This window comes from Stigmatopora argus, chromosome 2 (genome assembly GCF_051989625.1).
Source record: "Stigmatopora argus isolate UIUO_Sarg chromosome 2, RoL_Sarg_1.0, whole genome shotgun sequence".
Taxonomy (NCBI): domain Eukaryota; kingdom Metazoa; phylum Chordata; class Actinopteri; order Syngnathiformes; family Syngnathidae; genus Stigmatopora; species Stigmatopora argus.
The window spans coordinates 13,734,682-13,760,495 of record NC_135388.1 but is presented as its reverse complement, the minus strand read 5'-3'; the positions used below and the strand labels follow the sequence as shown (position 1 = coordinate 13,760,495).

The following is a 25,814-nucleotide window of genomic DNA, read 5'->3' as shown; positions in this document are numbered from 1 at the left end:
GACCCCAGAACTGGGTGGCCGACGCGCTAACCAATGAGCCGTCGGGCCACCCCACTTTAACCTAATTAAAAATAATTAGTGAATAATGTACAAAAATAACGAGGGTTTTCCTTGAATTCCCCCACGAGGTTACTACGACATGTTAAAAAATTGAGTAACAAAACATTACACACTACTGTCTGCACTATTTCATTCATACTCAACTCCATTTAACGAAACTGGAAAAAAAGCGATCTTATATTTGCTTTGAATGAAGAATACGTTGACATCTTAAGGTATGAAATGAATTCAACTCTGTGTTAAGATAGGAGTCAGTGAATGCGTAAGCATAGACTTTTAATCCATGCTAGTTGAACTAAAACAGAGCCATATGGTCCAGAGTGGATCAGGAGCAGTCATCCTGAGGATGATATGACCAGAGCTGAACTTGGGTGTTTGCGTGCAGCATATTTACACCATCTGATGTTCATCATTGCACCTTGCCTGCTGAACAAAGCTGCATCGAAATACTACACTGTGCTCCTGGAAAATAAGTGAGCTGCAATCACCTGTTATACAACTTCCCTCAAGTCCTTGTAAAAAAATATCATTATGCATTCGTGATGAAAATTGTCTAGACACACAAGGCTAGTTGTTATGCTATTGCTCGTTGGTTCTTTGTTTGAAGTTAATCATTCTTTAAGGCAGAGGCGCACTTCCCTTTCATGCGTACGGAAGCAGGAAAGCATACACACATAGATGCCGGTATGGCACAGTCAGACAGACACACTGTTGCACAGATCCATGACCAACACTTGGAAGTCCCTGAGAAACTGGCCCTTCTCTCATCCTTGGGATGAAAGTGGGAGGGTGGGGATGATGCATTATACATTCCCTTTTCTCTTCAACTGCTCATTATGTTACAACCACAGCCTCAGTTTCAAAACAGCTTCTAATGAGAATGAAGCCTGATGAAAAACCTCCTAGTTGGAGGTGATACTTAGATATGAAGAATATATACGTATGTTTGCCAGATCTGTCAAATGTAGACATTAACATCTCAAAAGGCTCAGTAGAACTATTTTGAAAAAGTTCTGTTAAATGCTCTCATCAAGGGCAGGTCTTCACTGAACTGAATGTACAACCAGCTCTGACATGAAAGACCTCAGTGTCACTTACTTTCTGAAAAGACCTGCAAAGCATTAGGTATCGTTAGTCCATATGGAGAAGGCCTGTTCTAATGGTAAATCCACGATGAAATATAAGCATTGCTGCAGTTTCCAAGCCTTTGAACAGATTTAGAGAATAAATGCCATACTTAACTCTGGAGTAAACAGATAGATTGGATAGGATAAACACTGATCTTGTTATGTTGGGTCTAGGAAGAAGCAGGAGTGACAGGAGGTCTGAGCTTTAGAGCTTGTTGATACGCTAACATGAGTCTTTGGTTCCGCTTGGAAGACGCTGGGGTTTCCGTTGTATTTATTCGGGAATATTTAACTTTACTGAGGGGATGATGGTATAGCCGCGCTCTCTTGCACAATCACAGTAATAAAATTTTCCCCAGTTTTATTAAACTTTTATTTTACCATGTTTATGAACTATGTATTTTTTCTTTAAATATTGTAATGTTTTAATTGTAACACCTTTTTGTTACTTGGTCAGCTAAAGTTAGCTTGGTCCTTTATGTTGATGGTCGTGGCTTGAGTGTTACTGCTTGAAACTTATGCAAAATTCAGTTACTGATAAACTGAGAGATAATTTGGATAAAGAAGATAAAATGTGTCATAGTTCCTGACTGGAGTATTATGACTGTAGTGTCATGAAAAGTAATGAAGTATAATTAACTCTCCAAGGACTTGTTTTTGCTTGGCTATATCCTTAACTACTTTGAAAAATTGGCAACACTTTTTCTCTCTATACTTCCTTACTGGTAAGATTCATTATTTTCTCACTGAATGCTCAGATTTTAGGTAAGTGATTCTCCTCCTTCCATTCATCAAGCCACCCCCCTTTTCCCCTAAAGGATGACCGAGGCAAAACAGTCGATTCACATGATAGATTTGGCACACTGGATTTTACGTTGGATGCCTTCTTGATGCAACCCTCAAGCAAGAATTGATTATAGGTACCCACAATGGCATTGGGGTGCTCAGACCACTAATCTACCATCTGGGTAACGTACTCAGACAGTTCAGACTTAGAATAAGCAAAAACAGGACTTAGCGTGCCTTCGTCCAATGAGCAAAAGAATGAGTTGAGCCGTTGATGAAAGAGCAAGTCAGGGAATATGATGACAAAAATGATAGGGGATAAAGAAACTGTGGCCAATCTACACTTGGACAACAAGTGTGTGTGTCCAATTTTGAGAGAGTATGTTGTAAGTGTGATGGGGCAGTGAGTAAGAGAAGAGCAATAAGGCTAGGATTCTTGGAGGAGACTCACTCTCACTGTCACATCAATCAGACGACAACATCACACACGCACGCACTCAACATTGCCTCCCTCTCGTGTCCTTTCTTTAATGGCAACAAGAGCACAGCTAGAAGAGGAGCCAGGAAGCCAGTTTTTTTAATCTAAGAGATGATTTTAACCTTGCATTGAAGAATTTGACACTTTATGACATACATACAACAGTACATCCAGAGAAGAAAACCCACTCATAATTCAGTTTGGCTATATGATGCCGTTTGAAATGACCACCACCTCCTTGATTGATTTTCTTTCTTTTGACATAAACACTGACACGAACACAAAGTCTGTTGTTGCCTCTTTTCGGTCATACACATCATGTTCATTCAAACAATTTGTGCCTGATTGTATCTGCAGTACACAAACTCACATGCTGCACACAAGTGCACTCTATCACTCTAATAGTGTTGTTGAAGTCAACAACCGCGTAAAAGTCAACTTTGGTTTGAATTAGTCTACCCCTCGTTTGACGTTTTGCATTTAGTCGTTAGAACATCACCGCTGTAAACTGCAGAGAAATTCCTCAGATGCAAGGAAATGTAGCATAGAAAGAAACAGAGGTAACTTGTAGAAATAAATAGGTCGTATCCATACTAACTAGTGCACTACTGTTATCCCACGCCATTTTACGTTTTTATTATTATATAATTATATTTTATTTATTCCATAATAATTCTAACAGTTTTCAACATTCGCGGCTTCAGTACATTGCGGTATTTTATATTAAGAATTGAAATAAAAAGGAAGACAGAAGCTGAAAAATGGGTGCAAATCAGCGCACCGCCACCCAACTCAGCGCCCAAAAGGGAAGCGAAATTTCACCATAGAAGAAGAATGACACGCCGGCTGATATAAAAGGCCGAGAAGGACGACCTCATGCCTTTTCTCGTTTTGTTCGGATTGGCTTTCGCATCGCGCACATCACCTCGTGGAGGAAGATGACGTCTTTACACTACTAATCGAATCTAATCATTTACTTCTGTAGAAAGGGGGGTTGTCATGTCTGAGTCACTTGACCTGGCTCTTGAATCATTATTTTGGAGCTCCGAAATTGCATTTTCCTATTTACACTGCCTCGAAAGTTTTTGTTTCTAGAATTTTCCTTTTTAAAATTTATTTTATTATTATTTTTAAAGAAGAAAATAGATAATTTCTCCTCTTGGACTCCACGAAACCACAATTACTATTCCAGTTAACACCTACCTATCAGATTTGTACTTGGATGCCAAATAACCCATGTCAACATATGTGTGTTAAATCCATCCATTTGCATGTGCTGCGCCAAATACTTTAAAGGCACATATTCCAAATAAATTGCAGTTTTTTTTTTACCTTTTGGCCAGTCAGATTTTTATGCAATGTTATGCAAGCCGACCTTTATTAAATAAGCCCATATACATTTAAATTCATTTCTAAAATTCAGTCTTGTATGAGTATTGTAATAACGTATGAGTACTGTCAATCTAACATAACGATTATCCCATGCACCAAATTCTGCAAAGACGAAGCAGGGAGGAAAAGATGAAAGAGGGCCTGAAAAGCTCTTTTAAACGAATATTGTGTCTTTCAAAGGTGTGTAAAATACACCCGTTATTAGAAATTTATGATCCACCTTCATTTTATATGTGCTCTTGCACACACACACACACACACTTACACGTACAGAGAGAGCTCCAGGGTGTGCCCAGCATCAGCACGAGTACTTGCAGCGCCTGCTCTCTTGCTCCTAGTGTTGTCATTGGTTCCTGCCAAATCTCACTGTCCAATCATGTTTGGCGGAGTGAGTGTGTGCACAGACTTGCAAATAATCTGCGCTTTTACAATAACATCACACAACCTGCACAACCAACTCTCTACGGCATTTACTGCTTGGTTTTGTATGCTGAAACCATTCATGCTGGTTAGTTAGGGAAGTCGGAGGGGGACCAGTTGTATGTCAAAGCTAAAGTTTTTCAAGCCACTTGTATATACTAATATGATCGACCTTCCGTGCTTATACGATCATATCACACTACATTTTCAGCACTGCGAACTAGATTCCATTTGTGTGTATTTCTTGTTTTGTGGTGCCAGTGGTTCCAATGAGTAGGGCCTTCTAAAGGTGTTGTGAATTATTAAGCAGAGGTGAATTATGGGGCTGCGGCGAGCGGGAGAGGGCGACAGAAAGAGTGAGAGAGCAAGAGAAAGAGAGAGTTAGTGAGAGAGCGGTCTGGACAAAAATAGGTCAACCTAGTTGTGGCAACCCAGGCAAGTAGAAATGATTCTCTCTCTGAGGAGGAGCTCTGTGTGTGCATGTGTGTGTGCATGTGAAGGTTGCATATTTGTCAGGAGCTCACGAGCACTTATTCATATCAGACAACAAAGCCCCCTCCTCCATAAGCCAGTGGTGTTTAGTGTATGTCAAAACATAAGAAGTACATCTTGTCCATAAATGGACGCTTTTGCGGAAACGCAAACAATAATTATGAGTGTGACACAAGATATCGCAGTGCTACTTTCAGTGACCTTGCTCATAACTGAAGTTAGTTACTCTTTCTTCAAATCAATATTCCAAATTGAAATCATTGAAAAATTCTACGATAACCCATTTTTGTTGTTAAATCATGTTATGAGTCTTTAATAAAGGCTTTTGGATCATTATTTATTTTATCATTCATGCACTAGTATATTGAGAGTTGCTCCCATTTTGATCATTCAAATGACTGTTAACTATGTTGACATATACACAAATTGATCATGTTGATGACATAGATTGTCTGCTGTTTCTAGAATGTTTCAAAATACTTTTCCAAATTTTACAACAAAGAAGCTGCTGGAATTATTGTATTTATAAATAAACAAAACAGGGAACAAACAAACTACCCACTGTGATGTTTTAATGCATTTATCTTTATTCTTGTTATTAATGCTGTCCAAATGAATGTCTAATTTATGGTGATGGTCTTCAGAGTCGTATTTAAAAGTTACAAACATACAGGTTTGTTTGGTCTTAAAATGCTCATTAAAATGTGTTTGGAATACATAAAAGAACCCTACTTTTTTGGTATGAATTAATTTTTTGTGCACGTCTCGTACTGTAGTGACTGTTTCTATTCTCTCTGGCTTGTAGCATTGACTCCCAGATGGTAAATTCCCTCTATCAGGGCCATAATAAATCAGTGCTTAACAATTACAAAAGTGACTCTGTCAGGCATCTTCTGAAGATTCATACTCGAGAAACCTTCAGGATTTTATGATGCAAGGCTATTTTAGTCACCAATTCCGGGTGTCCCCCGCCTGGTGCCCATAATTGGCTGGGATAGGCTCCAGCGACCCTTGGGAGGATAAGCAGTTCGGAAAATGAATGAAAGGCTATTTTAGCAATGGTCCAGTTCCTTTGAAAAAAGATGCAGTTCTACTTTTCGTTTTCTTTAAAACTATTGACATTTTTTTTTCATTTCAGAGTCCAAATTTCCAAGTAAAGTTCCTCATGAATTATCATTGATCATGGTAACTATACCTGAATTTCCACAACATCTATTTTTGAATCAACTTGTGTGGTGAAACGTATGGTATACATTTTCACTTTCCATTCAAGGAATTGACATTGTCATCTTACAACAATGTACTTACAGCAACATATCTGACAACCACATTTCAAACTACGTGGTCAAATGGTGCAAATCTGGTAAATACATTTTTTTTAAATCTGTGTCTACCGTGAACAGATAATCATATATAATCAAGATCATATTTATATAGCCTATTGCAATGGCTTATTGTTCATTTCATCTGAGGTGGACAAAAATATATAGATATTAAGTATTAAAAAAACATTAAAATTGTGCCATTTGAGATTAAATACAAATTGATTGAAATGAACCCTTTTAGGGACAGTCGTTACTACAGTGGACATCTATTCGAATGTTATCATCACTTACTGTTCTGGGGTGGTGAATCTGAGAATTAGTGACAAGTTAAGTTTAGGGGAAATTTCAGTTGATTGAAGGCTTGAAAGATGATTCTGCTGTTTGTCTGCAATTAGAAAATGCTAATTGATGACCTTGGAGCCTGTCTCGTTACTGCAAAAGTAAAATGCTTATCTCGCTTGTAACACATCAAACCCTCCTTTGATTGTTTGCCGTGAACACCGCCTGCTAAATGCATTTCTATATAATCTTCTTGCTTCTGCATTTGCTATTTACGTGCTAATCCCACAAGTGCTATATTGCAGCAAAGTTGAGCAGTTCAATGAGAGTTCAGAAGAGGAACAAGCATTTACTGCTTGATCTCTGATTTTATTCTTTTTTCTTTTAACCCTTGCGTTCAGCTCATTTTCCATAAAGAAATTAGCGTGTTTGGTATCGCTTCTAATATATTTCATAGTAATTTTCTGTTTATTGTAAACTTTTCAAGGTCAGTTGAGTATGTGGCCTCTGACCTTTGTATGACTTTTGATCCCTATGCTTATTATGCATATTCATTTTATGGGGGTGATTTGGCCTTTACGTTAATCGCAAATGCACATGAAGCACATCAAAGTGATTGCAAAAAGTGTCATTTAAACAAACAAATATTATTATTTTGTCGTTGACGGTGTAGTGGTTCATTCAAATAAAGTATGTGCGGGCAGCATGGGATTGATTCGCACTCAGTGGTGGTGTGATAGTTAGTGTGAATGGTTGTCTGTCCTAGGTGTGCCCGGCGACAGATTGGCGAACAGTTCAGGCCGTACTTCGCCTTTTGCCCGAGGTCCAGCACCCCGTGACCCTGACAAGGATAAGTGGGATGGAAAATGAATGAACAAATTATTGATTTTCCGGGTACTCAGGTTTCCTCCCACATCCCAAAAACATACAGGCGCGTGCATGGTTGTTAGACTCCCTGTGCCTTCCAAATAGCTGGTAACCAATTCGTGTATGAATGAATGAAATTTTTCAGGTAAAAGGACAGTATGAAGGTTAACCCGTCCATGCATACTGTATACCATAAAAGCCTGTTAGAGTTTTTTCCGGGTACTAAGGTTTACTCCCACATTCCAAAAACATGCATGGTAGGCTAGTTGGATGCTCTAAATTACCCCTAGGTATGAGTGTGAGCATGAATGGTTGTCCGTCTCCTTGTGCGCTGCGATCGGCTGGCCACCGATTCAGGGTGTCCCCCGACTCTGGCCGAAGTCAGCTGGGATAGCCTCCAGCACCCCCAGCCACCCCCTGTGAGGATAAGCGGTTCAGTGAATGAATGAATGAATGAATGAACAGAACATGACGAAAAAATGTATTTCAGAACTCTTTTCATTTCTATGGGTAAAATGGTCTTGATGTCTGTGCGAATTGAGTTATGAGCATGGCCACAGAATAAATTCAACCCGTGAGTCAAGCACATCTGTCGCTGCTGGACGCACCAAAATGCACTTATGCGCTAACTGTGTGTACCTACTACACACGTCTGCGAGGGTTGATGAGGTTTATGTGAGTGTGTATGAAAATGTGAGCGAGCGCAAAAAGGCGGGGCGAGCGAGGAGAAGCATGACCTACATTTGGCAAAGCTTATCGTATGAGCATGAAACTGCCTAACATCACCCCAGAGCTCCTCAGCACGGTGCCACGTGATTGGCTGCTTTCAGCTCTAGCCTGACAACAGCACTGGCATCACCCAGGGGGGTGGGGGCAGGGGGGTAAAGATGAGGATATGGGGCAGGGGGGGCACATACATTATAAAATAAAATCAACAAAAAAATGGAAGAAAGCTTGTGATGACAAGGTCAGGGTGACACTTGTGTGGAAACACATTTGCGTATTTAACATTTGATTCCCAGATTGGGAGTGGGAAACTCTTCCTCCAATGAAATTTTGGTCAAAGATATCATGAGCTAAAGATAAGATTGGGAATTTGTCGTCTTCCAAGCAAGGATAATAAAACGTGTCATTGCCGCATACTAGTTTTCTTTTTTTGCCACACTTTTTAAGAGCTGTGTATTAATTGGATGTTTTTTTTGAAGGGGAGGGGAGATGGAAAGAAGTGGCTGATGGCTGCTGACTTTGTTGTCGCAAACAGTGACAATACTCGGGCAATTTGTAGCGCAACACCTCTTCAGCTGACAAAGACACAAGTGGGCACACACGCACACATGCACGCAGGCAAATTCACACATCCACTAGTTTGACAACGTGCCTCCGCCTTTCTCTTTCCCAGAGATCCCCAGGCACAAGGCATTGTGGGATTCTCTCTGGCAAGGCACGGGCTCTTCACAGCTTTAATCTTTAAGTAGTTTCCATAGAAACGATATGTTCACTCTGTAACTGTCGGTTGGCTTTTAAAGCCAGACGTATATAGGGGAATGTCCTCGCTGAACTCCAGCCCTTAGCAGAACTGATGATAAAGATCACATTCCAAATCACTGTACATCGATTCATTGATGATAAATAATGAAGACGTAGTATTGAGCACACCGCAGTCAGTACTTCAATTATTAATATTCCTATTCCTAGAGTCTGATTTTTTTTGCTCCCCCGAATAACAGCTGATTTATATACTACTCATATTGGCTGGTTTGTTGAAGAAACTTGGTGCACAGTTGGGGTTATTTCAGGTAATTCCCCCTCCCACCCTCTCTATAACACCTATTTTAATGCAGCGGACAGCAAGTGCCCACCAGATTCATCAGTATTCTTTATTTATTGTAGTTAGCATCCAAGTCCAAGTTTACCGGGTCAGTTTTGTAGTTAACCTCGCATCAGGGTCACATTTATTTACGTAGAGTAATTTAAGAGTGTGTTTTTTATTTGTTACCTAAAAATTATCTATACTATGATCCCTGTTTTTGGATAGCAAGAATGCGGGAACAGCTGGCAAGGAATGTTAAATATTGAAAGTAAAATGTATTTAACCTTTCCAGGCATAGTGGTCACTACTGTGGACAACTATTCCAAAGTTGACACTTGAGACCTTTAAGCCTTTAACAGAAATATGATTGCCCTGTAAGGGTAAAATAATAATAATAATAATACTATGTCGTGTTTGAAAGGGTATTTAGTCATGGAAATAAGATGATTCCTCAATTCTTGTTTCTTATTTATTAGGAGTCACATTTAAGAGGTGGGACTCTTGAGATAAGTATTCCAAATCTAATTGATCTCATTTATCTTAACATTTTTGTCGAAAAATTAGCAAACTGAAGTTGAGTTTCGTGTCTTAGAAAACAAAGTGGATTCAAAGTTTGTGTTGTAAAATAACACTGATTTCATATCAATTGAAATTCTCAGAACAGACGATGACCAGCAGTAAGAGTCTCCCCTAAAGACCCGCAAGTCACCCATTCGCTGCCTATGTGCCGGTTTCCATGGAGACACACAGTTAAAAATAACATGGGTGATGGCTTCTTTTGTGCCATACCAACAACATGACTGACATATTCTCCAACACACGCCATAATAGCTTACAAAGCACATTTTAATGTCATTTGCTTACTGCTGCAATGTTGCTGTTTTGTTGCTCTGTTTTGTTTATCAACAAAGTTTCAATAAGACCACCAATTAACTATTTAAATTCAGGTATTACATTACATATTGTTTTCCATGTTGAGTAAAAAGGGTTAAGTCATTGGGCTCTTCATCTATGGTCACATTGTTTTATAACCTTTAATGAGTCAAGGACCATCTTTTAAATTAGAAACATCTCTAATCTTCTCATCATCACAAAATTAGGCCATGAAAACTATATACAATGAAATAATATTGACCCCTTAAACTAGACTACCTATCCTTTAGTTTACTTGAGAAAGACAATGAGGGATTGAATGAAAAATCCATGCAGATAGGAAGTGTCTGTATCCAAAATATTCATCCAATAGAAGTAGCTAGTGGCTAAATAGAATAGAGCTGAATAGATTAGAATAATTTCACCCTCTAGTTTACAGCCAGCTAATACACCCATCCTCTTTAGGAATACTATGGGTTGTGGAAATACTGCAGAAGGTGAAAAAAAACTGGAATATCACACAATAACAACATTAAATATTAAAAGTATTAAGAGCGTTTTCACACTGCACTTGGTTTTCCCGGTTGTGGAACAGGGCTGATGGGCAACATTTTTGGAAGCCATGTAACATTAAGTATATAGTTGTCAGGGTTTTCTTCCATTCTAATTTGGCAGGGGTTTAAAATCACTTTTCAGGAGCGTGTCATATTCAGAAGATAATGGTATTTAAACCAGATTCGTATTGTTTTGTTATGGTGTCATATATCCACAATTAACAAAATGTACAATTTTTATTCTCCAAAAAACCACAGTTCTACTCTGTGAATATTTCAGTACACTTTTTCTAGCTTTGAGTAAAATCCTTCAATAAATTCGTGGGGGAATGTTGCCATTTTTATTATCATTATTATTATTATTATTTTTAATCTTTCGTGGATGCGCTCATAAACAACAGTTTAAATTCAGTATTGTGCGTCGCTGCTATCTGTTGGTGGTTTTGCATCATTACAACTGTATTCACCCTTGATTTGTTTAGAGCTGCGTCAACCTTCTCCGTGAAAAAAGGGGAAATGACAATGGCAATGATTTAGGAAAATGTTATAAAGATGGAATTAAAATCTTTAGTGTAAAACATTTTGATTTATTTTACTAGTGGTGAATCATAATAGCTTCATCAATTATTCTGACCATATTTTGACATACATATTGTTAGAGCTTTTTTTTATACCACAACATATTTATTATAATATATCACCACGATGAAGCCAATGACTTTTAGATGTGCTACTATAGCAGTGTGAAAAAGCAGGATAACTGCAAAAAAATGTGACCTGCTGTTATTTTGTTCATATTTTGCCAAAGCAGCTGTGACGTAATAGTTATGTAAAAATATTGATATAGCAATAATAAACCCCCACTAACCCACAGAGATGAGCGTAAACATGAATATAAAATATTTTTTCAATCTCACACACTTTACACTTATTTGAAAAGAGGACTATGAGACAATAGTGCAGGTGTGCATAAAAAGGCAATGGGAGGGAGAATTAGATGCACAGAAACACTATGAATATGTATACAGTTAAGTACAAAGAGGCATCAGGGCCACACCGGAAAATGAATTACATGATGAGATTAAAAATGAAATGTAACTGGGATGTGTGTGTGGTGGTGGTGGAGGGGGGGTCTCCCTAGTATCCACCAACACAATAGATCTCCCTGGCACTCACTAGGAGGCAATACTCATATTTTAGTGCCATTGAGGGCAATTGATGTTCAGTCCAGTTTATCAGTGCCAACCCTATAAATAAAATTGGATTGGACGGCTATTTCCAATAATGGCAACCACAGAGTCAATTTCTAAAAAAAAATCTGTTTCATTCAGTAAAATGAATATTGAAGTAATAATAAAATAATTCACAGTTGCAATTGACCAATTGTGTCATCTGTTTTCTACACTGTATTTTTGATCATTTTGATGGCATCTATGTTTTTTAATGATATGGTTGAGAACTGAAATTTCCTCAAGTCAACTGCCCGTGCCACAAAATCTAGCTGTACTGCTGGAAAAAAAATCCAGATTACAGCAGATTATAGAGCGGCTTCTTTCCTCCTTTTATATATTTGCAAAAAATATTCCTTCTTTTTCAACTCATGGGATCAGATTGCTGTGTATTTAATGTTATTGTTAGAATATTTTAGTTTATAATGTATTTGTTGCATTCATTTGAGCATACTTTGGCTGTCATTTACAGCATAGAAGCATGTGATACACTTTCACAGCATGAGGTGGATTAATGCATTAATGCTTTGTAGCTGGACGTCCCCCACCCCACCGCCCCTTTCTACATATTATTGCATCACGAAGAGATTATGGCCAGGAATAGGCCATGCCCGGGTGGGACCCTACCATTGCAGTCAAATTTTAAGCGGCGGTGAGGGCGGGGGCTGATCTTTTTTCTGCAAAACACAGTGCTAAAACAACGATTTCTGGCAAAAACATACAAAAAAATACTACTACTTGCCTTTTGGAAAAAGCAGAGATATTTTCAGATATCGTTGGGCTATCTGATGATGAAAGGGGAAAGAAAGGACAGCAGGTGGGCACGTGATGGGGCGGAGGGGGAGGTTGTGTGCCTACAGATGTTGCTCGTCTAAATATTTTGTCCTGTGTGGAAATATTTGGAGGCGAGTTGGCGAGAGTGATTTAAGAGCTGCAACGTACAGAGGGAAAGTGATGAGCGGAAAACAAAGGAAGAAAACAGAGAGAGGAGAACACGTGAAAGGCTGATAATCATGGCTTTGGTTTGTCTCGGAATTGGCTGTGCCCCTGTACCATCCAAAGGTAGGGTTAATAATGAAATACTCAATAGCATGTAATAGCAATACATTTTATTCTGTATTCTAGAGTAGCCAATGGCCATGTGAAAATTGAGTGTGTGTATACTGAAATCTAATCTTTACTATGAAAGCTTTTCCGATACATACGGTCCTGGTCGAATTTGACCCCTTTAGGAATTAACAAAATGTTAGCTACAAAGTCGTTCTTTCACCTTTAGATTGTATTCTTTTCCTAAAAAGACACCAAAGGAAAATTGCCGTTTGTGTTAAAAAGCAGGAAAGTCATGGTAATTGTGAAAATATTGAAACTACAAAATTGCACAGAGTACATGTGATTTTTGAAGAGGCAGTGGTAGCAGTAGGTTGTGGATGTGTTGTAATAGCTCTTCATCTTTTTTCTCCCCTACAAATGACCCAACTGATCTTTAGTCTAAAACATCACTGTATGTAACAGCAATCCACAACAAGGTTTTGGCATTTGCGCTACTGTGGGTGCTTCTTGACCCAGATACACACTAATGCCCTCACTTAATGACTTTTATGCACCCACATCTCGGTTTCACTCAGTTCGTTTTGGACGATTGATTTTTTTAATTGTGGATTCTTGAGTTGATTCTTCCACATCTAAGTTTCTGTTGTGAGCGTGTCTTTATATTTGGTTTACGTCTCCCTGTGCCCTGCGATTGGCTGCCCACCGATTCAGGATATCCCCCCGCCTGCTGCCCCAAGTCAGCTGGGATAGGCTCCAGCACCCCGCAACCTTTGTGAGGATAAGCGGTTCAGAAAATGACTGAATGAATGAACTTCCAAGCAGTTACAATAGTAGGTTGTTGATCTGTACTAAATCTAGGAATATCCCAAACTTACTGTGTGCTCAGTATAAAACCGTCTTACTTTTAGGGCAGATTTGTCAATCACCGCCAACAGCAGCAAATGAGTTCATTACATTCTCCAAGTTGCTCACCTCGTTTTGTTGAACTTCTTTTGCTCCTTTTTCTTAGCGGTGTCAAACTTGGACATAGAGAGCAAGCTGTCAGCCCACTATCAGGCCCCGTGGCACCAACAACACAACGTGTTCCATCCTTGCTCTCGACCGCCATGTCTGGAGGAGCTGCACAAAAATGCCCAGTTCAGCCTCCGAGCCCTGCACAGAGGTAAAAACTATCAGCCTCGCCCCGCCACATCTCTTTGAATACAGATATTCACTTGTGGGATTGCAATTTTCAGACGAAAAACAGAACGAGCGGCCCACGAGTCGGGAGAAGAACAGGGTAACCATCTCCATCTCGACGATGCCCCCAATACCCACCTTCCCCTCACCGCATTCTATCAGGCGGCAACAGAGAAGTCGACTGGCACGAGCGGTAAGCACAACCCTATCAACGCGAGTCAACGGATACACAGTGCTTCATTACTTGATGTTATGTTTGGCGGATAGTTAGTTCACCATCTGTAAATTTTTCATGATCGCCCACTTCACCCCTTTCTCAGAGGTTATTTTTACTTACTTACCATCTTTTCCGTCAGAAATTAATTTTAGAGAGCAGTGTATAGATGAAAAACTAAAAATGGTCAAGATATTTCCTGAATATAATCAAACTGACAGAATGTTATTGTCTTGTCGTGCAGCAAGAAAGAGAAGAGCGGGAACGAGAATTAGACTATCAACCCAGGAAGGTAAAAGAAAAAAAAATTCTGTGTTCATGCCATCGCAAAATGAATTTCATTTTCATATATTTATTCATTGCCATCATGCAACCCGGATTTGTTGAACAATCATTGAGTCCTTTGTGAGAAAATAATGTCGATCTATTGTTATTCCTGTTTCACTTCGTTAAGGAGAAGATGGTGAGAGAAACCGAAATCCAAACCGTTCAGAGAAAAGTAAGGAGATGCAAGATCATGTTTTAGATCTTTGCCCACGCAAATCATATAGTATCAACTGTTGGCATGAGTTTGTGCGCATGACATTGACTTACTGTGCTTTACGCCTCTGCAGGAGAGACCAAGCAGAGAAGCAGATATGCAGACGATACAAAGAAAGGTAAGAAAGATTTTGTAAAGCTGCACTTCAAAGACTTCAACAATGAGGCATGCTTAGTCTCTAAAGGATAAAATCAAAGTATATAAATAAATGAGGATTTCATGAATAATAATGATATTTCGAAAAGGACCACATAAGGACCATGAATTGTGGTTTAAAAATGTGTTAAACCCTCATTAATTCATCCTTTTATTTGGATTATTTTTCATACATCTTTTGTCTTTTCTTTTGTTCCACCATTTATTTATAGTTTGAGTGCTTTTACTCCCTTCATCCTATGAACGGATGCATCTTCATGCCATGGAATAGAAAGGTATCGAACCGGTGTTGTGTGTTCAATTGTTTCATTCCATATTCACTTGAGTTTTGCAGATTAAATAATGATGAAGATTCATCAATGTGTAATATGGTCATTTCAGAAGTGGGGGGCGGGCATTTTATTTCTCACCCATGAAAATAAACCCCCCCACAAAATACATCATTTAATGATAATATTAATACATTTTATTTCAAAGACCCTTTCAAGTCACACTTTACATCTGGAAATGCCAAAGATACAAATAAAATAATATAAACAAAGCACAGATTACAGCGGCCTGGTGATCGAGTGGTTAGGGCATCAGCCTCACAGTTCTGGGGTTGAGGATTTGATCCCAGGTGGGTCCTCACTGTGTGGAGTTTGCAAGTTCTCCATGGGCTTGGGTGGGTTTTCTCCGGGTTCTCCGGTTTCCTCCACATCCCAAAAGCATGGATGGTATGCTGGTTGAACACTCTAAATTGCCCCTAGGTATGAGTGTGAGCGTGAATGGTTGTCCGTCTTTTTGGGCCCTACGATTGGCTGGCCACCAATTCAGGCTATCCCCTGTGTGGGCTGGGCTGGGTTAGGCTACAGTATCCCCCTCAAATTTTGTGAGGATAAGCAGTTTGGAAAATGACTGAACGAAAAAGCAGAGATTAAACACAAGATCAAAAACAAGGAGAGACTGTGGATCAAGTTAGATTCTTATGTAGCATTGAATGTGGAGCTAGGCAAATTTGAATGGTTCTCATGTTTTATAAACGAAAATAAATCATTAAAAACTATTAGTGGTTACATTGCCCCCTCACACGAACCCCCCAGCCCCTCAAGTATGAAATGACCCAAAAGTACTTCCTTTATTATCCTATCCTCACTTTAACTCGGTGATCCGCCTTGTTGACGTTTGATTGTGGATGCACCAGTATGGGTGCCTATTTCCTCTTTTAATACTGCACGTTGTGGTTGGCATTTATATTTCTAGGCTACCTCAACGGGCGAAGGAGATAATGATGAGACGTTAACGGGTCACATAGCAAAGACATCAGCAGCTGCTGTAGGCGCCACGCAGGAAATCGAAACCAAATGGTCAAAAGAAAACACGTCTCACTCTGATCAGAAAACAACTTCTGAGGATTCTACTGCCGTCTCTTCCTGTATCATCCCCATCAATGTCACAGGTAAAATACACTATCAGGGAACATAAACAAAGTCCAACTTGTCCTGCCATAAAGTATTGAAAATATCCTTCTTTATTCCTGGTATGTGATGATTTTTCCAGCTATTACCCGACGTGAACAACATTGAAAATATTTAACAATCATCTTCCCTTACAGGAGTTGGATTTGATAGAGAGGCGAGTGCTCGTTGCTCCCTTGTGCATTCCCAGTCAGTTCTTCAGAGAAGACGGAAGTTAAGGAGGAGGAAAACCATCACTGGGATACCCAAACGAGTACAACAGGACATGGGTATGTTTCTCTGATAATGTTTATTTACTTTTTGGCCTACTTTTTAGATGGCTCAGATCTAAGGAAGGGCCATGTTAAGAGCCTAACCTAGTGCTTCATTGTGTGAGAATGTAATGTGTAAGAAACACATTATGACTAATTGAGTCTACGCCTATTTCTCTTTGCTAATGTATCCATTGCATGCGCAGCGGTAAGTAATTATAACTGTGTGCAATAGAATTGAAGTGCTGAATCGGATCCAGAACTTAAAACAGCTTTGACCTGACAACCACAATAATGCAAAGCTGTACTCATTTTGGCAAACCCCACAGTAGGCTTCCCTATAAAACCCACAGCTTTGTTTTACTAAATTCTTTTCCAAAATGTAATTCTAGATAATAGCAATAAATGTTCTCTATTTTCTGTACAAAGTATTTGAACATACAATTTTACAACAATGTCGGTCATTATTAACCTGATAGAATTAAGTGTTGTACAACAAAATTACACTAAAAGAGGATGTAACCTCTACTATCCCAAGGAAAAAAAGTAGTAAGTCAAGGTAGCAAAAGATCTGAGCTATCTCCTGGTTGATATTTGCTTTTTTTTACTGATTTAATTTTCCATGGGCATGCATCCTTTCAACATAATGTACAACTACAATGTGTATTGCACCACATATTTTCTCCAAATGAGAGTTTCAAAAAGGCCACACTGATTGATTATTCTTTTTTTTATACAGCTTTATATACATTTGGACCTCAATCCAATTCTTAAACAAATCAACAATGCTAACGCACATTGTTACAGTCTTGTGGTTCACCATCTCTCCCTCATACTCCATGATGAAAGTGACTTTAACATGACATTACTGAGACTCAGCATGCTATGTCATTTTACATTTAGACTCAGATGAATCACCAGTAGCAAGAGAGCGGACAGTAATTGTCCATGCCAATCCGCACCAACTCTCGCTGTGTCACGAAGACTTCTCAATTAGTGGTCGCCTTCACCACACTCGAGACTCTGGCTGCCAAACTGATGATTTCCTCATAGCATGTAAGTTCCTTTGAACGTTTCCTCATGTCATTCCTTCTCATTTGTCCACCACATTTTAAAAAGAGCTACCCAATTAAAGCAACCAATTAGAAATCCAAACAAAAATTCTTACAAACATATTGTGTCAGCTTATGTGTATTGCTCTGTCTGAAAAATAAAGCCATCTTTTGCCCTCACTAAATAAAAATCTCTCATTTTTTAAGTACGGTGAACACATTTTATTAGCACAGAGCCTCACCACAAAAACTCCGCCCTACCTTACGCCAAAAGTTTGTAATTGCCTAGAAAGGAACTGGTTGGGGAAAAATCACTTCAAATGGAGAATTATTTTTACTGGGTTCTAAAAATGGATGGATAACTACAAAAAAAGGAATCAACAAAACATCACAACCAGGCATCTAGTATGTACACTACTGCAAATCCATGTTACATCAAAGATAATCATCCGACAAAAAATACAAGTTGAGGTTGACTAATAATATTGGCATGCCAATCCAAGATAAGACAGGGGCAAATTGATATGACATCACACATAGCCGATCAAATTTACCGGAAATGGCATACTAATTTAAATGTTCTAATGCTCTGCCGAAAACGAGCTGGAATTCATTGTAGACGTAGCACCATGAATTAGCATTGAAAATTGTATTGTCAATAATCAAGTGTTTTAATGAATGTGCCCCTCTGTTTCCCACTGTCTTCTCTGCAGGTACCGCTGCACCTTCCAGGAGACGCATTAGAGCTCAACGTGGCCATCAGGGCATCCCAGCATCTCTATCCCACTCGACAGGCAACATTTCTTCCCTTGGCGACCAGTCCGACTCCACATATACAAGCACTGCAACTCACACAGGACGATTGCGATCTCGCAGCCTCCCACGAGAAGGTGGCCGCCTGATGGACAGCGACGAGGATGACGATGACAATTACGACGATGATGATGACGAGGATGAGGAATTGTCACCCTATGAAGCGGAGGATTTTATTCCTCCTGGCCCAAGTCCGAGAATGAAAATGATGATGATGAAGGATGAAGAGGAGAGCACTGATGACCAGGCAGCTCCTGAGCCACTGCAACTAGGGAGTTTAAAACGCATGCAGCGATCTGGGGAAAGAGAGAGAGCAGGAAGGAGTCCAGAGCATTGCTGGATGGAGAGAGGTCGTTCTCGCTTGCCCCGCAAAGCTGACATGGGCAGCTGTGAGATCTCTTCAAGTTCTGATACTTTTAGTAGCCCAATTCACTCAGTGTCCACAACTGGAGTCTTAAGTAGCCATGTAGACCACAAAGAAGACCATCAGTCATCAAGTGGTAATTGGAGTGGTTCCAGTTCTACCTGCCCATCCCAAACTTCTGAAACTATCCCTCCACCTTCTTCTCCCCCACTTACAGGCTCGTCCCACTGTGACTCTGAGCTATCACTCAACACTGTACCCAACACCATGGATGAGGGATTTTCCCTTGACCCCTCATACCATTCTGAAATTAGACCTCAAGGTGCAGGCCAAAGGTCAAGTTCATTCACATCCTCAGCAACAGACCAGCTAGATGATGCAGGGGTTAGTACAGCTAGTGAGGGGGAATGGGCATATCCTCCAGACCATGACCAGCTTGACACAGACGAGTATAATGACCAGACCCAAAGCCTATGTCCATCCGAGGACTATAACTCCAAGCAAGATCTAGAAGACCAAACATGTATTAGCAAAAAGACCAACGAAGCTGACAAAGACGCTGGCTCTCATTACTTTGATGCAGAGGGTTACACATCTGAGCAATTAGGGAAAACTAATCAAAGTTATGGAGACTACATATACAACTATGCAGACCAGGTCACTTGTGGACAAGCCAATATTGTGGCAGCACACCCTACATCTCATAGTGATTACCCCTCTATTTCACCTGACTACAGGAGCGGCACTATGACGTTGGGAAGGCCCTGCCGTCCAGTGAGAAAATCCAAACTTAAACCTCCGCCCCCTATGCGAACATCCTCCTTGAAAGAGGCTAGTATTAGTGTTGATGTAGGAACTGACACACAGGCAGATCAAGACCAACCAAGGATGGTTAGTGAGCAAGACCGCGCATTGTCTTCCACAGATATTAAGTTGGAACTGGAACTTGAAGGCATCCCAGAACCGTTAGAGACATCTTGTCTTGTTGCAGAGCCTATGGGAACCTGGGTAATGGGACTAGGAGAAACTGTAGACATAGTCGAACCCATGTCCTTTAGCTCAGCAGACACACACTCATTTAAGGATGAAGGGGCTGTGCAATCTGACTATGCAGACCTGTGGCTTCACAATACAGAGTTGAAGTCCAACAATTGTGAGTACAAATCCCTATCTAACTCCAGTACAGCGACAGGCACAGCTGTTATGGATTGTATGAAGTCACCAAACAGCTCTTCTTCCTCAGCTGACACACGTTCCCAGGCCCTTTCTCAGTCTTCTGAGACGAGACCCGCTAGCCCAACTCATCCACCTGGAGACTTCAAACTTGGATCACCTGAGAAGTTGGCTGGCCTGGCATCCCCATCTAGTGGGTATTCAAGTCAATCAGAAACACCAACTTCTACTTTGCCCTCAACTTCAGCAGCATTCTTTCCAGGACCGCTGTCCCCCTCTACTGGCAAAAGAAAGCCCAAAGTGCCCGAAAGAAAATCTTCTCTTTCCTCATTGCAACATCATCCTAGAGATGCAACTTCGATTGCTTCTGCTTACAAGAGAGACCCAGATTTCCCACCTCCACCTTCTCAGCTTGATCTTAATATTCTTCACGGCGGGTATGGCAGACATTCACTGTCACATAGAACACCACACTTGCACACACTTCACCACAGCAAACACAGATTAGCAAATGTTATTCCAAGTGGAAAGCTGATGGTCAATGACACATTAAGTACAAATCCCCCACAATGTGAAAACTCTGCTATTTTGATTCCAAGCGCAAGCTTGTTGGCGATAACACCATCAATTCTGCGTTCAGTCCATCTTCACTCAGTAAGTAAATCTACCAATGTCATGACCAGCACAGACCTTGAGTCTGCCAGTAGCATGACAACTGTTACCAAACCCAAATGTCCTCCCAGTGGTGCCACTCTAGCCCCTCCCCCAATCAATAAAAGGCCGCTCCCTCCTCGCAGACCGCCCCCCAGACCGCCAACTCAGGACCACACCTCATTACCTGATAACATTCAGCCACCACCCCCAGGACGTCACCCTGATGGGCCTCCATCGTATGAAAGCCTATTACTAAGACAAGATCGATATGGGCCCGGAACTTTCTGGTCAATGACAGCGTTCAGGACTCGTATAGATCCATTTTCAGAATTATCTGATGACAGTTCGCCTTTGCATCGGCCAGTGCCACGAGCCCCTCATCCTTCACCAGTGGATCTACACACACATATACGCTCACACACAGAATTTAGAGGGCTCACGCATTCAGCCCGCGCACACCCAGAGTTTCGGATTTTGGGCGAGCGCTCTTTTTCTCAAGATGATGATGATGATGAGGAAGATGAGGATGAAGAAGAACAAGTAAAAGAATCACAGAGGGCCACATGTCACAGGGTGGGCATGCGATCAGATCACCCTCCCCCTCCAGCCTATGAGTTTGCTGGAGGATCCCACCTGGACTCAGGGCCCTGGACTAGTCCAGCCAAAGTGCCTGGTTACACAGTGGAGACATCGCACCCTTACCTAATCAGCGATGCAAGAAGGATAAGACAAGTGGTGCAGGAAGAAGAGGAAGAGACATCAGGTGCTACCAGAAGTGTCCATCACCTGCTGCCACATGACTACAAGGACGACTCCACCACCCCTGACACAGAAGACTATTTCAGTAAAGGTACTATTGTCTAAATGATCACATATGCCGATCATGTGGGATTTGAATGTTTTATTGTTGCAGATTCGACACCCACTGACAACTCACTCTCACCTTTGACGGATGACCCCAGATTTGATGATGACATTACAACATCCCCCAACAGGTCCAGAACAACCGAGGACCTGTTTGCTATGATACACAGGTGCTGTTTATTGTTAACTCTAATTTTTTTCTGTGAGTTCAAAGTTAATGAACGTCAGTCCTGGAATGCATAGAATCCACACTTTTCAGGCATGTAAATACATTAGGCTATAGTTCGTATTTGCTGTTTGTTTAACTGTCTGATAGTTGATGAAGACTTTATACCTTTTTTTCCAGATCGAAGAGAAAGGTCCTGGGCCGTAAAGATTCGGGAGACTTAAATGTGAAGTCTCGTCTCTGCCCCACAGTGCCAGTAAATCTCAGCAGTGTCACCAATGCCATTATGCCACCACCCCCTCCACTCAACACCCCCATCGCCATAGCCAGCGCTTCTGGCTCGCAGCGTGTCCCTGTTCCAATCTACCGCAACGCCAAGAAATCCACTACATCCAATGAGGAGTTCAAACTACTGTTGCTTAAGAAAGGTAGCCGATCTGATTCAAGTTATCGGATGTCAGCCACTGAGATTCTGAAGAGCCCAATAACTCCAAAGACCCATGGGGAGTCCATTCTGGAAACCCCCTTAAGTCAAGCTGAAGAGGCACCCTTAGTGCACCAGGAAGCACCACTCTCCAATTTAGAGCCAATCCAGATACCAGGCCTCTTTCCCAGGGCCAACTCCGAGAGCTTCACCCCCAAAATACTGCCTATGACTGCTGCATCTCGACAAGGACGTTCCCGGGTCCCACCAGTAGCCAACAGTAGTCGCTATAGTACTCGTAGCCGCCTCTACACTGCTCCCATGCAAGCCATTTCTGAAGGGGAGACAGAGAACTCAGATGGAAGTCCCCATGATGACAGATCTTCTTAAAAATGTTGACAGACATGCGCATTTTTTTAAGTGGCCCCCTTCCTACTTTTGTAATATCAGGTGTCAATTGCTGCCTTTGGCCTATTGCACCCCAAAATCTGACTGTTGCTAAAATGTGCCCAGTATTTGGAGCTGCAATGGATCTTTTGGGTTTCAAATGTTGCGAGAAACTGAATGACAAAGGGTCATGGAAAAAAAGTTTACCACAACTATAGATATTTAAAAAAAGCTAACACCCTCATAAATAAAATAACTATTTTGATTCAACTGTCTTTTATATATATCTATATTAAAAAAATAAATTAAAGATAAGACAAGACATTTGGTGAAAGGACTGCATGTACTACAACAAGTACATGCAAGATTTACTGATATTTGTATTTCCTGTCTTGTGCGGTGTGGGTGTGTGCTGTTGAGGAAATGCTTTCTTAGAAAAATTAAAAATTTATACAAAATGTAATATTCTTCCAACTGTCGGTGCCCAAAGCAGTAACCAGACTTTGCATCAGCGTGTTCTAAATATTCCTGCCAACAAGCAAGGTTTGTCTTGTGTGTGGGTTCCAAAATGCTCTCAACACAAGACCAAGTTTTTGATTATTTTAATCAGCAGACCTGGGATCAAGGGCATCCATTAAAGACATCCACATATTTTGTGACAGAAATTATATCCTGAAATAGAATATGATGCATGTATTTTTGTAAAACCTCTCAGAACATGATAACGTTTCATCACGTTGCATGAACCTTATGGAAACATCCCCTCAATTGTCTGTCAACATTTTCGTGGTTCCTTTGTATCGTAGGACTAACGATGAAACGATGAAAAAGTGACATTTGAAAAACATCACCATTGATCCAAATTGATTTTTCTGGGATTTGAAGGAGCAAGGGCCAATTACTGTAAGTAGATGGGGTCCAATTGTGGAAGACTTGGGGACAATCGCACAGTGGCCTTTCTCTGCTAGATTTGCTTGTGTTAAGGATGACTCCACAAGGACCTTGGCCAGAATCATATTTTAAAAAATAAGCTTAAAACCGTGTTATGCTGGAGCTCGAGCAAATAAAAGCATTTCAAGGTGGTTTTAAAAAGCACCATTGAGTTCAAATGGTGAAAATGCTTTAGAGGGTCCTAAATCGGGTTTACCAGAGAGTCATTCGCAAAGCTTTCCAATAACCGACCTCTCTTTTGCACTTGATAATTCTTCAAGAATCTTGAAAAGAAATTATATCTTATATTGAAATTACATATGTATATTTGTATTGAATAGAAAGGCATATCTATATAAATCAACGAGAAAAAAATCTTAACAAGCGTGTAGCAAAGAAGAACAGGTCTCATTGACACGACATACAAATCTTAACAATGAACACTGTTCTCTCCTAGTTGCCTATCCTTCATTTGCACTGACCCAGTAGCACGAGACAGGTGAGAGCTCAATCCAGTGATCAGACTGGTTTTATCCAAACTGATGAAAATCGTATATATATCAAACACACTCCCCCAACTATTAAAAAATTTCAATTGAAACTCATCATGCCTTTTGACTCTATTATATTAAGATCACATTTGAATTCTAAACGCAGTGCAGCAGTACGTTAAAAAGAATATGTAAAGAAAACAAATATAAATATATTTGAACACTTTTGCTACCATTGATTTCAATCACAATTCGTGGCAGAGAATCAGTTGAGGTTACCTTTAATATGTTGGACAGAAATGTAATATAATGTAAAACACCACCAAACCATGCTAATCTGTAATCATTCCAAAGAAAAGGAAAAAAGTGGTTCTAAGCTTGAACTCTCACCTGCCTATCACAGCAAACATTTACTCATATTCAGAGACTGCACTCAATAGGAACCATTCACTGTATTCTGTGAATACCTCAAGAAACATCTTACTGTTTTACTGTATAAATGCAAGATGGATACAGAGAGGGGGAGAGAGAAAGAGTGAGAGAAAGAGAGGGAGGGAGAGAGAGCGAGAGGGAGAGAATTAGAGAGAGAGAGTGAGAGAGAAACATACTCAGCGAAACCTAAAACTACAGAACTGACACTGTGTAAGTTGACGTGAGTAAAAAGCTGTGAATTACTCATTTTCCATTCATGACATCTACATGGCTTCATGGCACTTGTTCCTGACCATTATTTTTATTTGTCGTGTTTTTATCGCATGCAATAAGACACAAATGACAAAGGGGGTGGGAGACCACCGTATGATTATTTTTATCTGAAGGACGACTCCAGATAAGAAAAGAATTTGTATTTTATGTTCTAATGTCAAGTTCAATAGTGTGTTCAATAGGTGTACAAACTGTCTGGCTAATTCTGTTTCGTATAGTTGTGACCACAACAGGGGTTTATCTTGTACTGTATATCTTACTCACTGGACAATCATATGTTTAAGACTGAAAAAAATATGTTATAGGTAATTTGGAACACTTGTGGTGCTGGTCCTAGTCTTTGTTGAGCTGCAAAAGTTGGCGTGAGAGATATTTACTTTTAATGGGAAAAAAAATGACGATAAAACGATCAAAAGTGACTTAGATGTTCTACTTTTATTTGTTCTACCATTTTTTGTTTCGATTTTTATTCGTTTTAATGCTTGAATTTTTATTATGACTGAATCCTTAAGGTAAATGGTTATACCTGTCACTTGAAGAATGCAATGTGAAAATTTGATTGTAGAACAACAACAAAACCACTTGAGCATTGAATATTTGTCTGGTGTGTTTGTTTTCCATACTGTACCCATCATTTATCCCAATGGTGTACTGCCACAATTTATATCATTTCTGAATTTTCAGTGGATAAATGACTAACACTATTGGATATGACAGACAAGGCGTGGGTTCAACATTTGAAATGAATTCAAGCTCTCATTTATAAAATTGAAATTTACATGGATCTCCCAAAAAAAAAAAAGATTCTTAAATTCATGAATATTTTCTTCTAAGTGTTTCAATGTTTGCATACAATAATGCTCTAATGAGATATAATAAATACTGCTCATTTTTTTCAAAGGTGTACAGTATGGAATAGAACTAAACAGAGTTTAAAATTTCAAATATATGTGAGAAAATACACAAGCATAACTGTCTATTTAAAAATGCTCCAAGTTTAAAGGTAGCTAGGACATGACAGATTTGAATCATTTTTGTATTTTTGTATAAACGTGTAAATACATTTTTAAAAGAAAACAATGTTGAAATTCTTTTTTTGTAAAATAACCCAATAAAAGAATGAAAATAAATGAGTGTTTTTAGATTCATTTCAAGATATTTTCAGACCTAAAGTGCAGTAAATGAAAATAATGGAGGGAAAAATGGGTTTTGGAAAAAAAGTGACATTCATTCTTTTTTTGGAACCACTTT

At 39.9% G+C, this 25,814-nt stretch overlaps 1 protein-coding gene and 1 long non-coding RNA gene across 3 annotated transcripts in view; one reads left to right on the top strand and one right to left on the bottom strand.

Annotated features, from left to right (window-relative positions):
• nhsb (Nance-Horan syndrome b (congenital cataracts and dental anomalies)) overlaps positions 1-25,693 on the top strand; it is a 38,438-nt gene extending 12,745 nt beyond the window's left edge. Inside the window, exons 2-13 of one of the 2 annotated variants that reach the window (XM_077622982.1) lie at positions 13,752-13,904; positions 13,978-14,114; positions 14,380-14,427; positions 14,590-14,634; positions 14,750-14,794; positions 15,045-15,107; positions 16,075-16,270; positions 16,427-16,558; positions 17,444-17,596; positions 18,306-21,446; positions 21,510-21,630; positions 21,807-25,693. In XM_077622982.1, coding sequence (XP_077479108.1) covers positions 13,752-13,904; positions 13,978-14,114; positions 14,380-14,427; positions 14,590-14,634; positions 14,750-14,794; positions 15,045-15,107; positions 16,075-16,270; positions 16,427-16,558; positions 17,444-17,596; positions 18,306-21,446; positions 21,510-21,630; positions 21,807-22,440 — 4,868 coding nt within the window. In that variant the 3' untranslated portion in view covers positions 22,441-25,693. The remainder of the gene's footprint in view (positions 1-13,751; positions 13,905-13,977; positions 14,115-14,379; positions 14,428-14,589; positions 14,635-14,749; positions 14,795-15,044; positions 15,108-16,074; positions 16,271-16,426; positions 16,559-17,443; positions 17,597-18,305; positions 21,447-21,509; positions 21,631-21,806) is intronic. The other variant, XM_077622988.1, reaches the window with a different exon arrangement.
• The window catches only part of LOC144091035 (uncharacterized), a 35,625-nt gene that overhangs the window by 8,797 nt on the left and 1,014 nt on the right, over positions 1-25,814 (bottom strand). Inside the window, exon 3 of the long non-coding RNA XR_013305590.1 lies at positions 13,715-13,894. This is a non-coding gene — a long non-coding RNA (uncharacterized LOC144091035). The remainder of the gene's footprint in view (positions 1-13,714; positions 13,895-25,814) is intronic.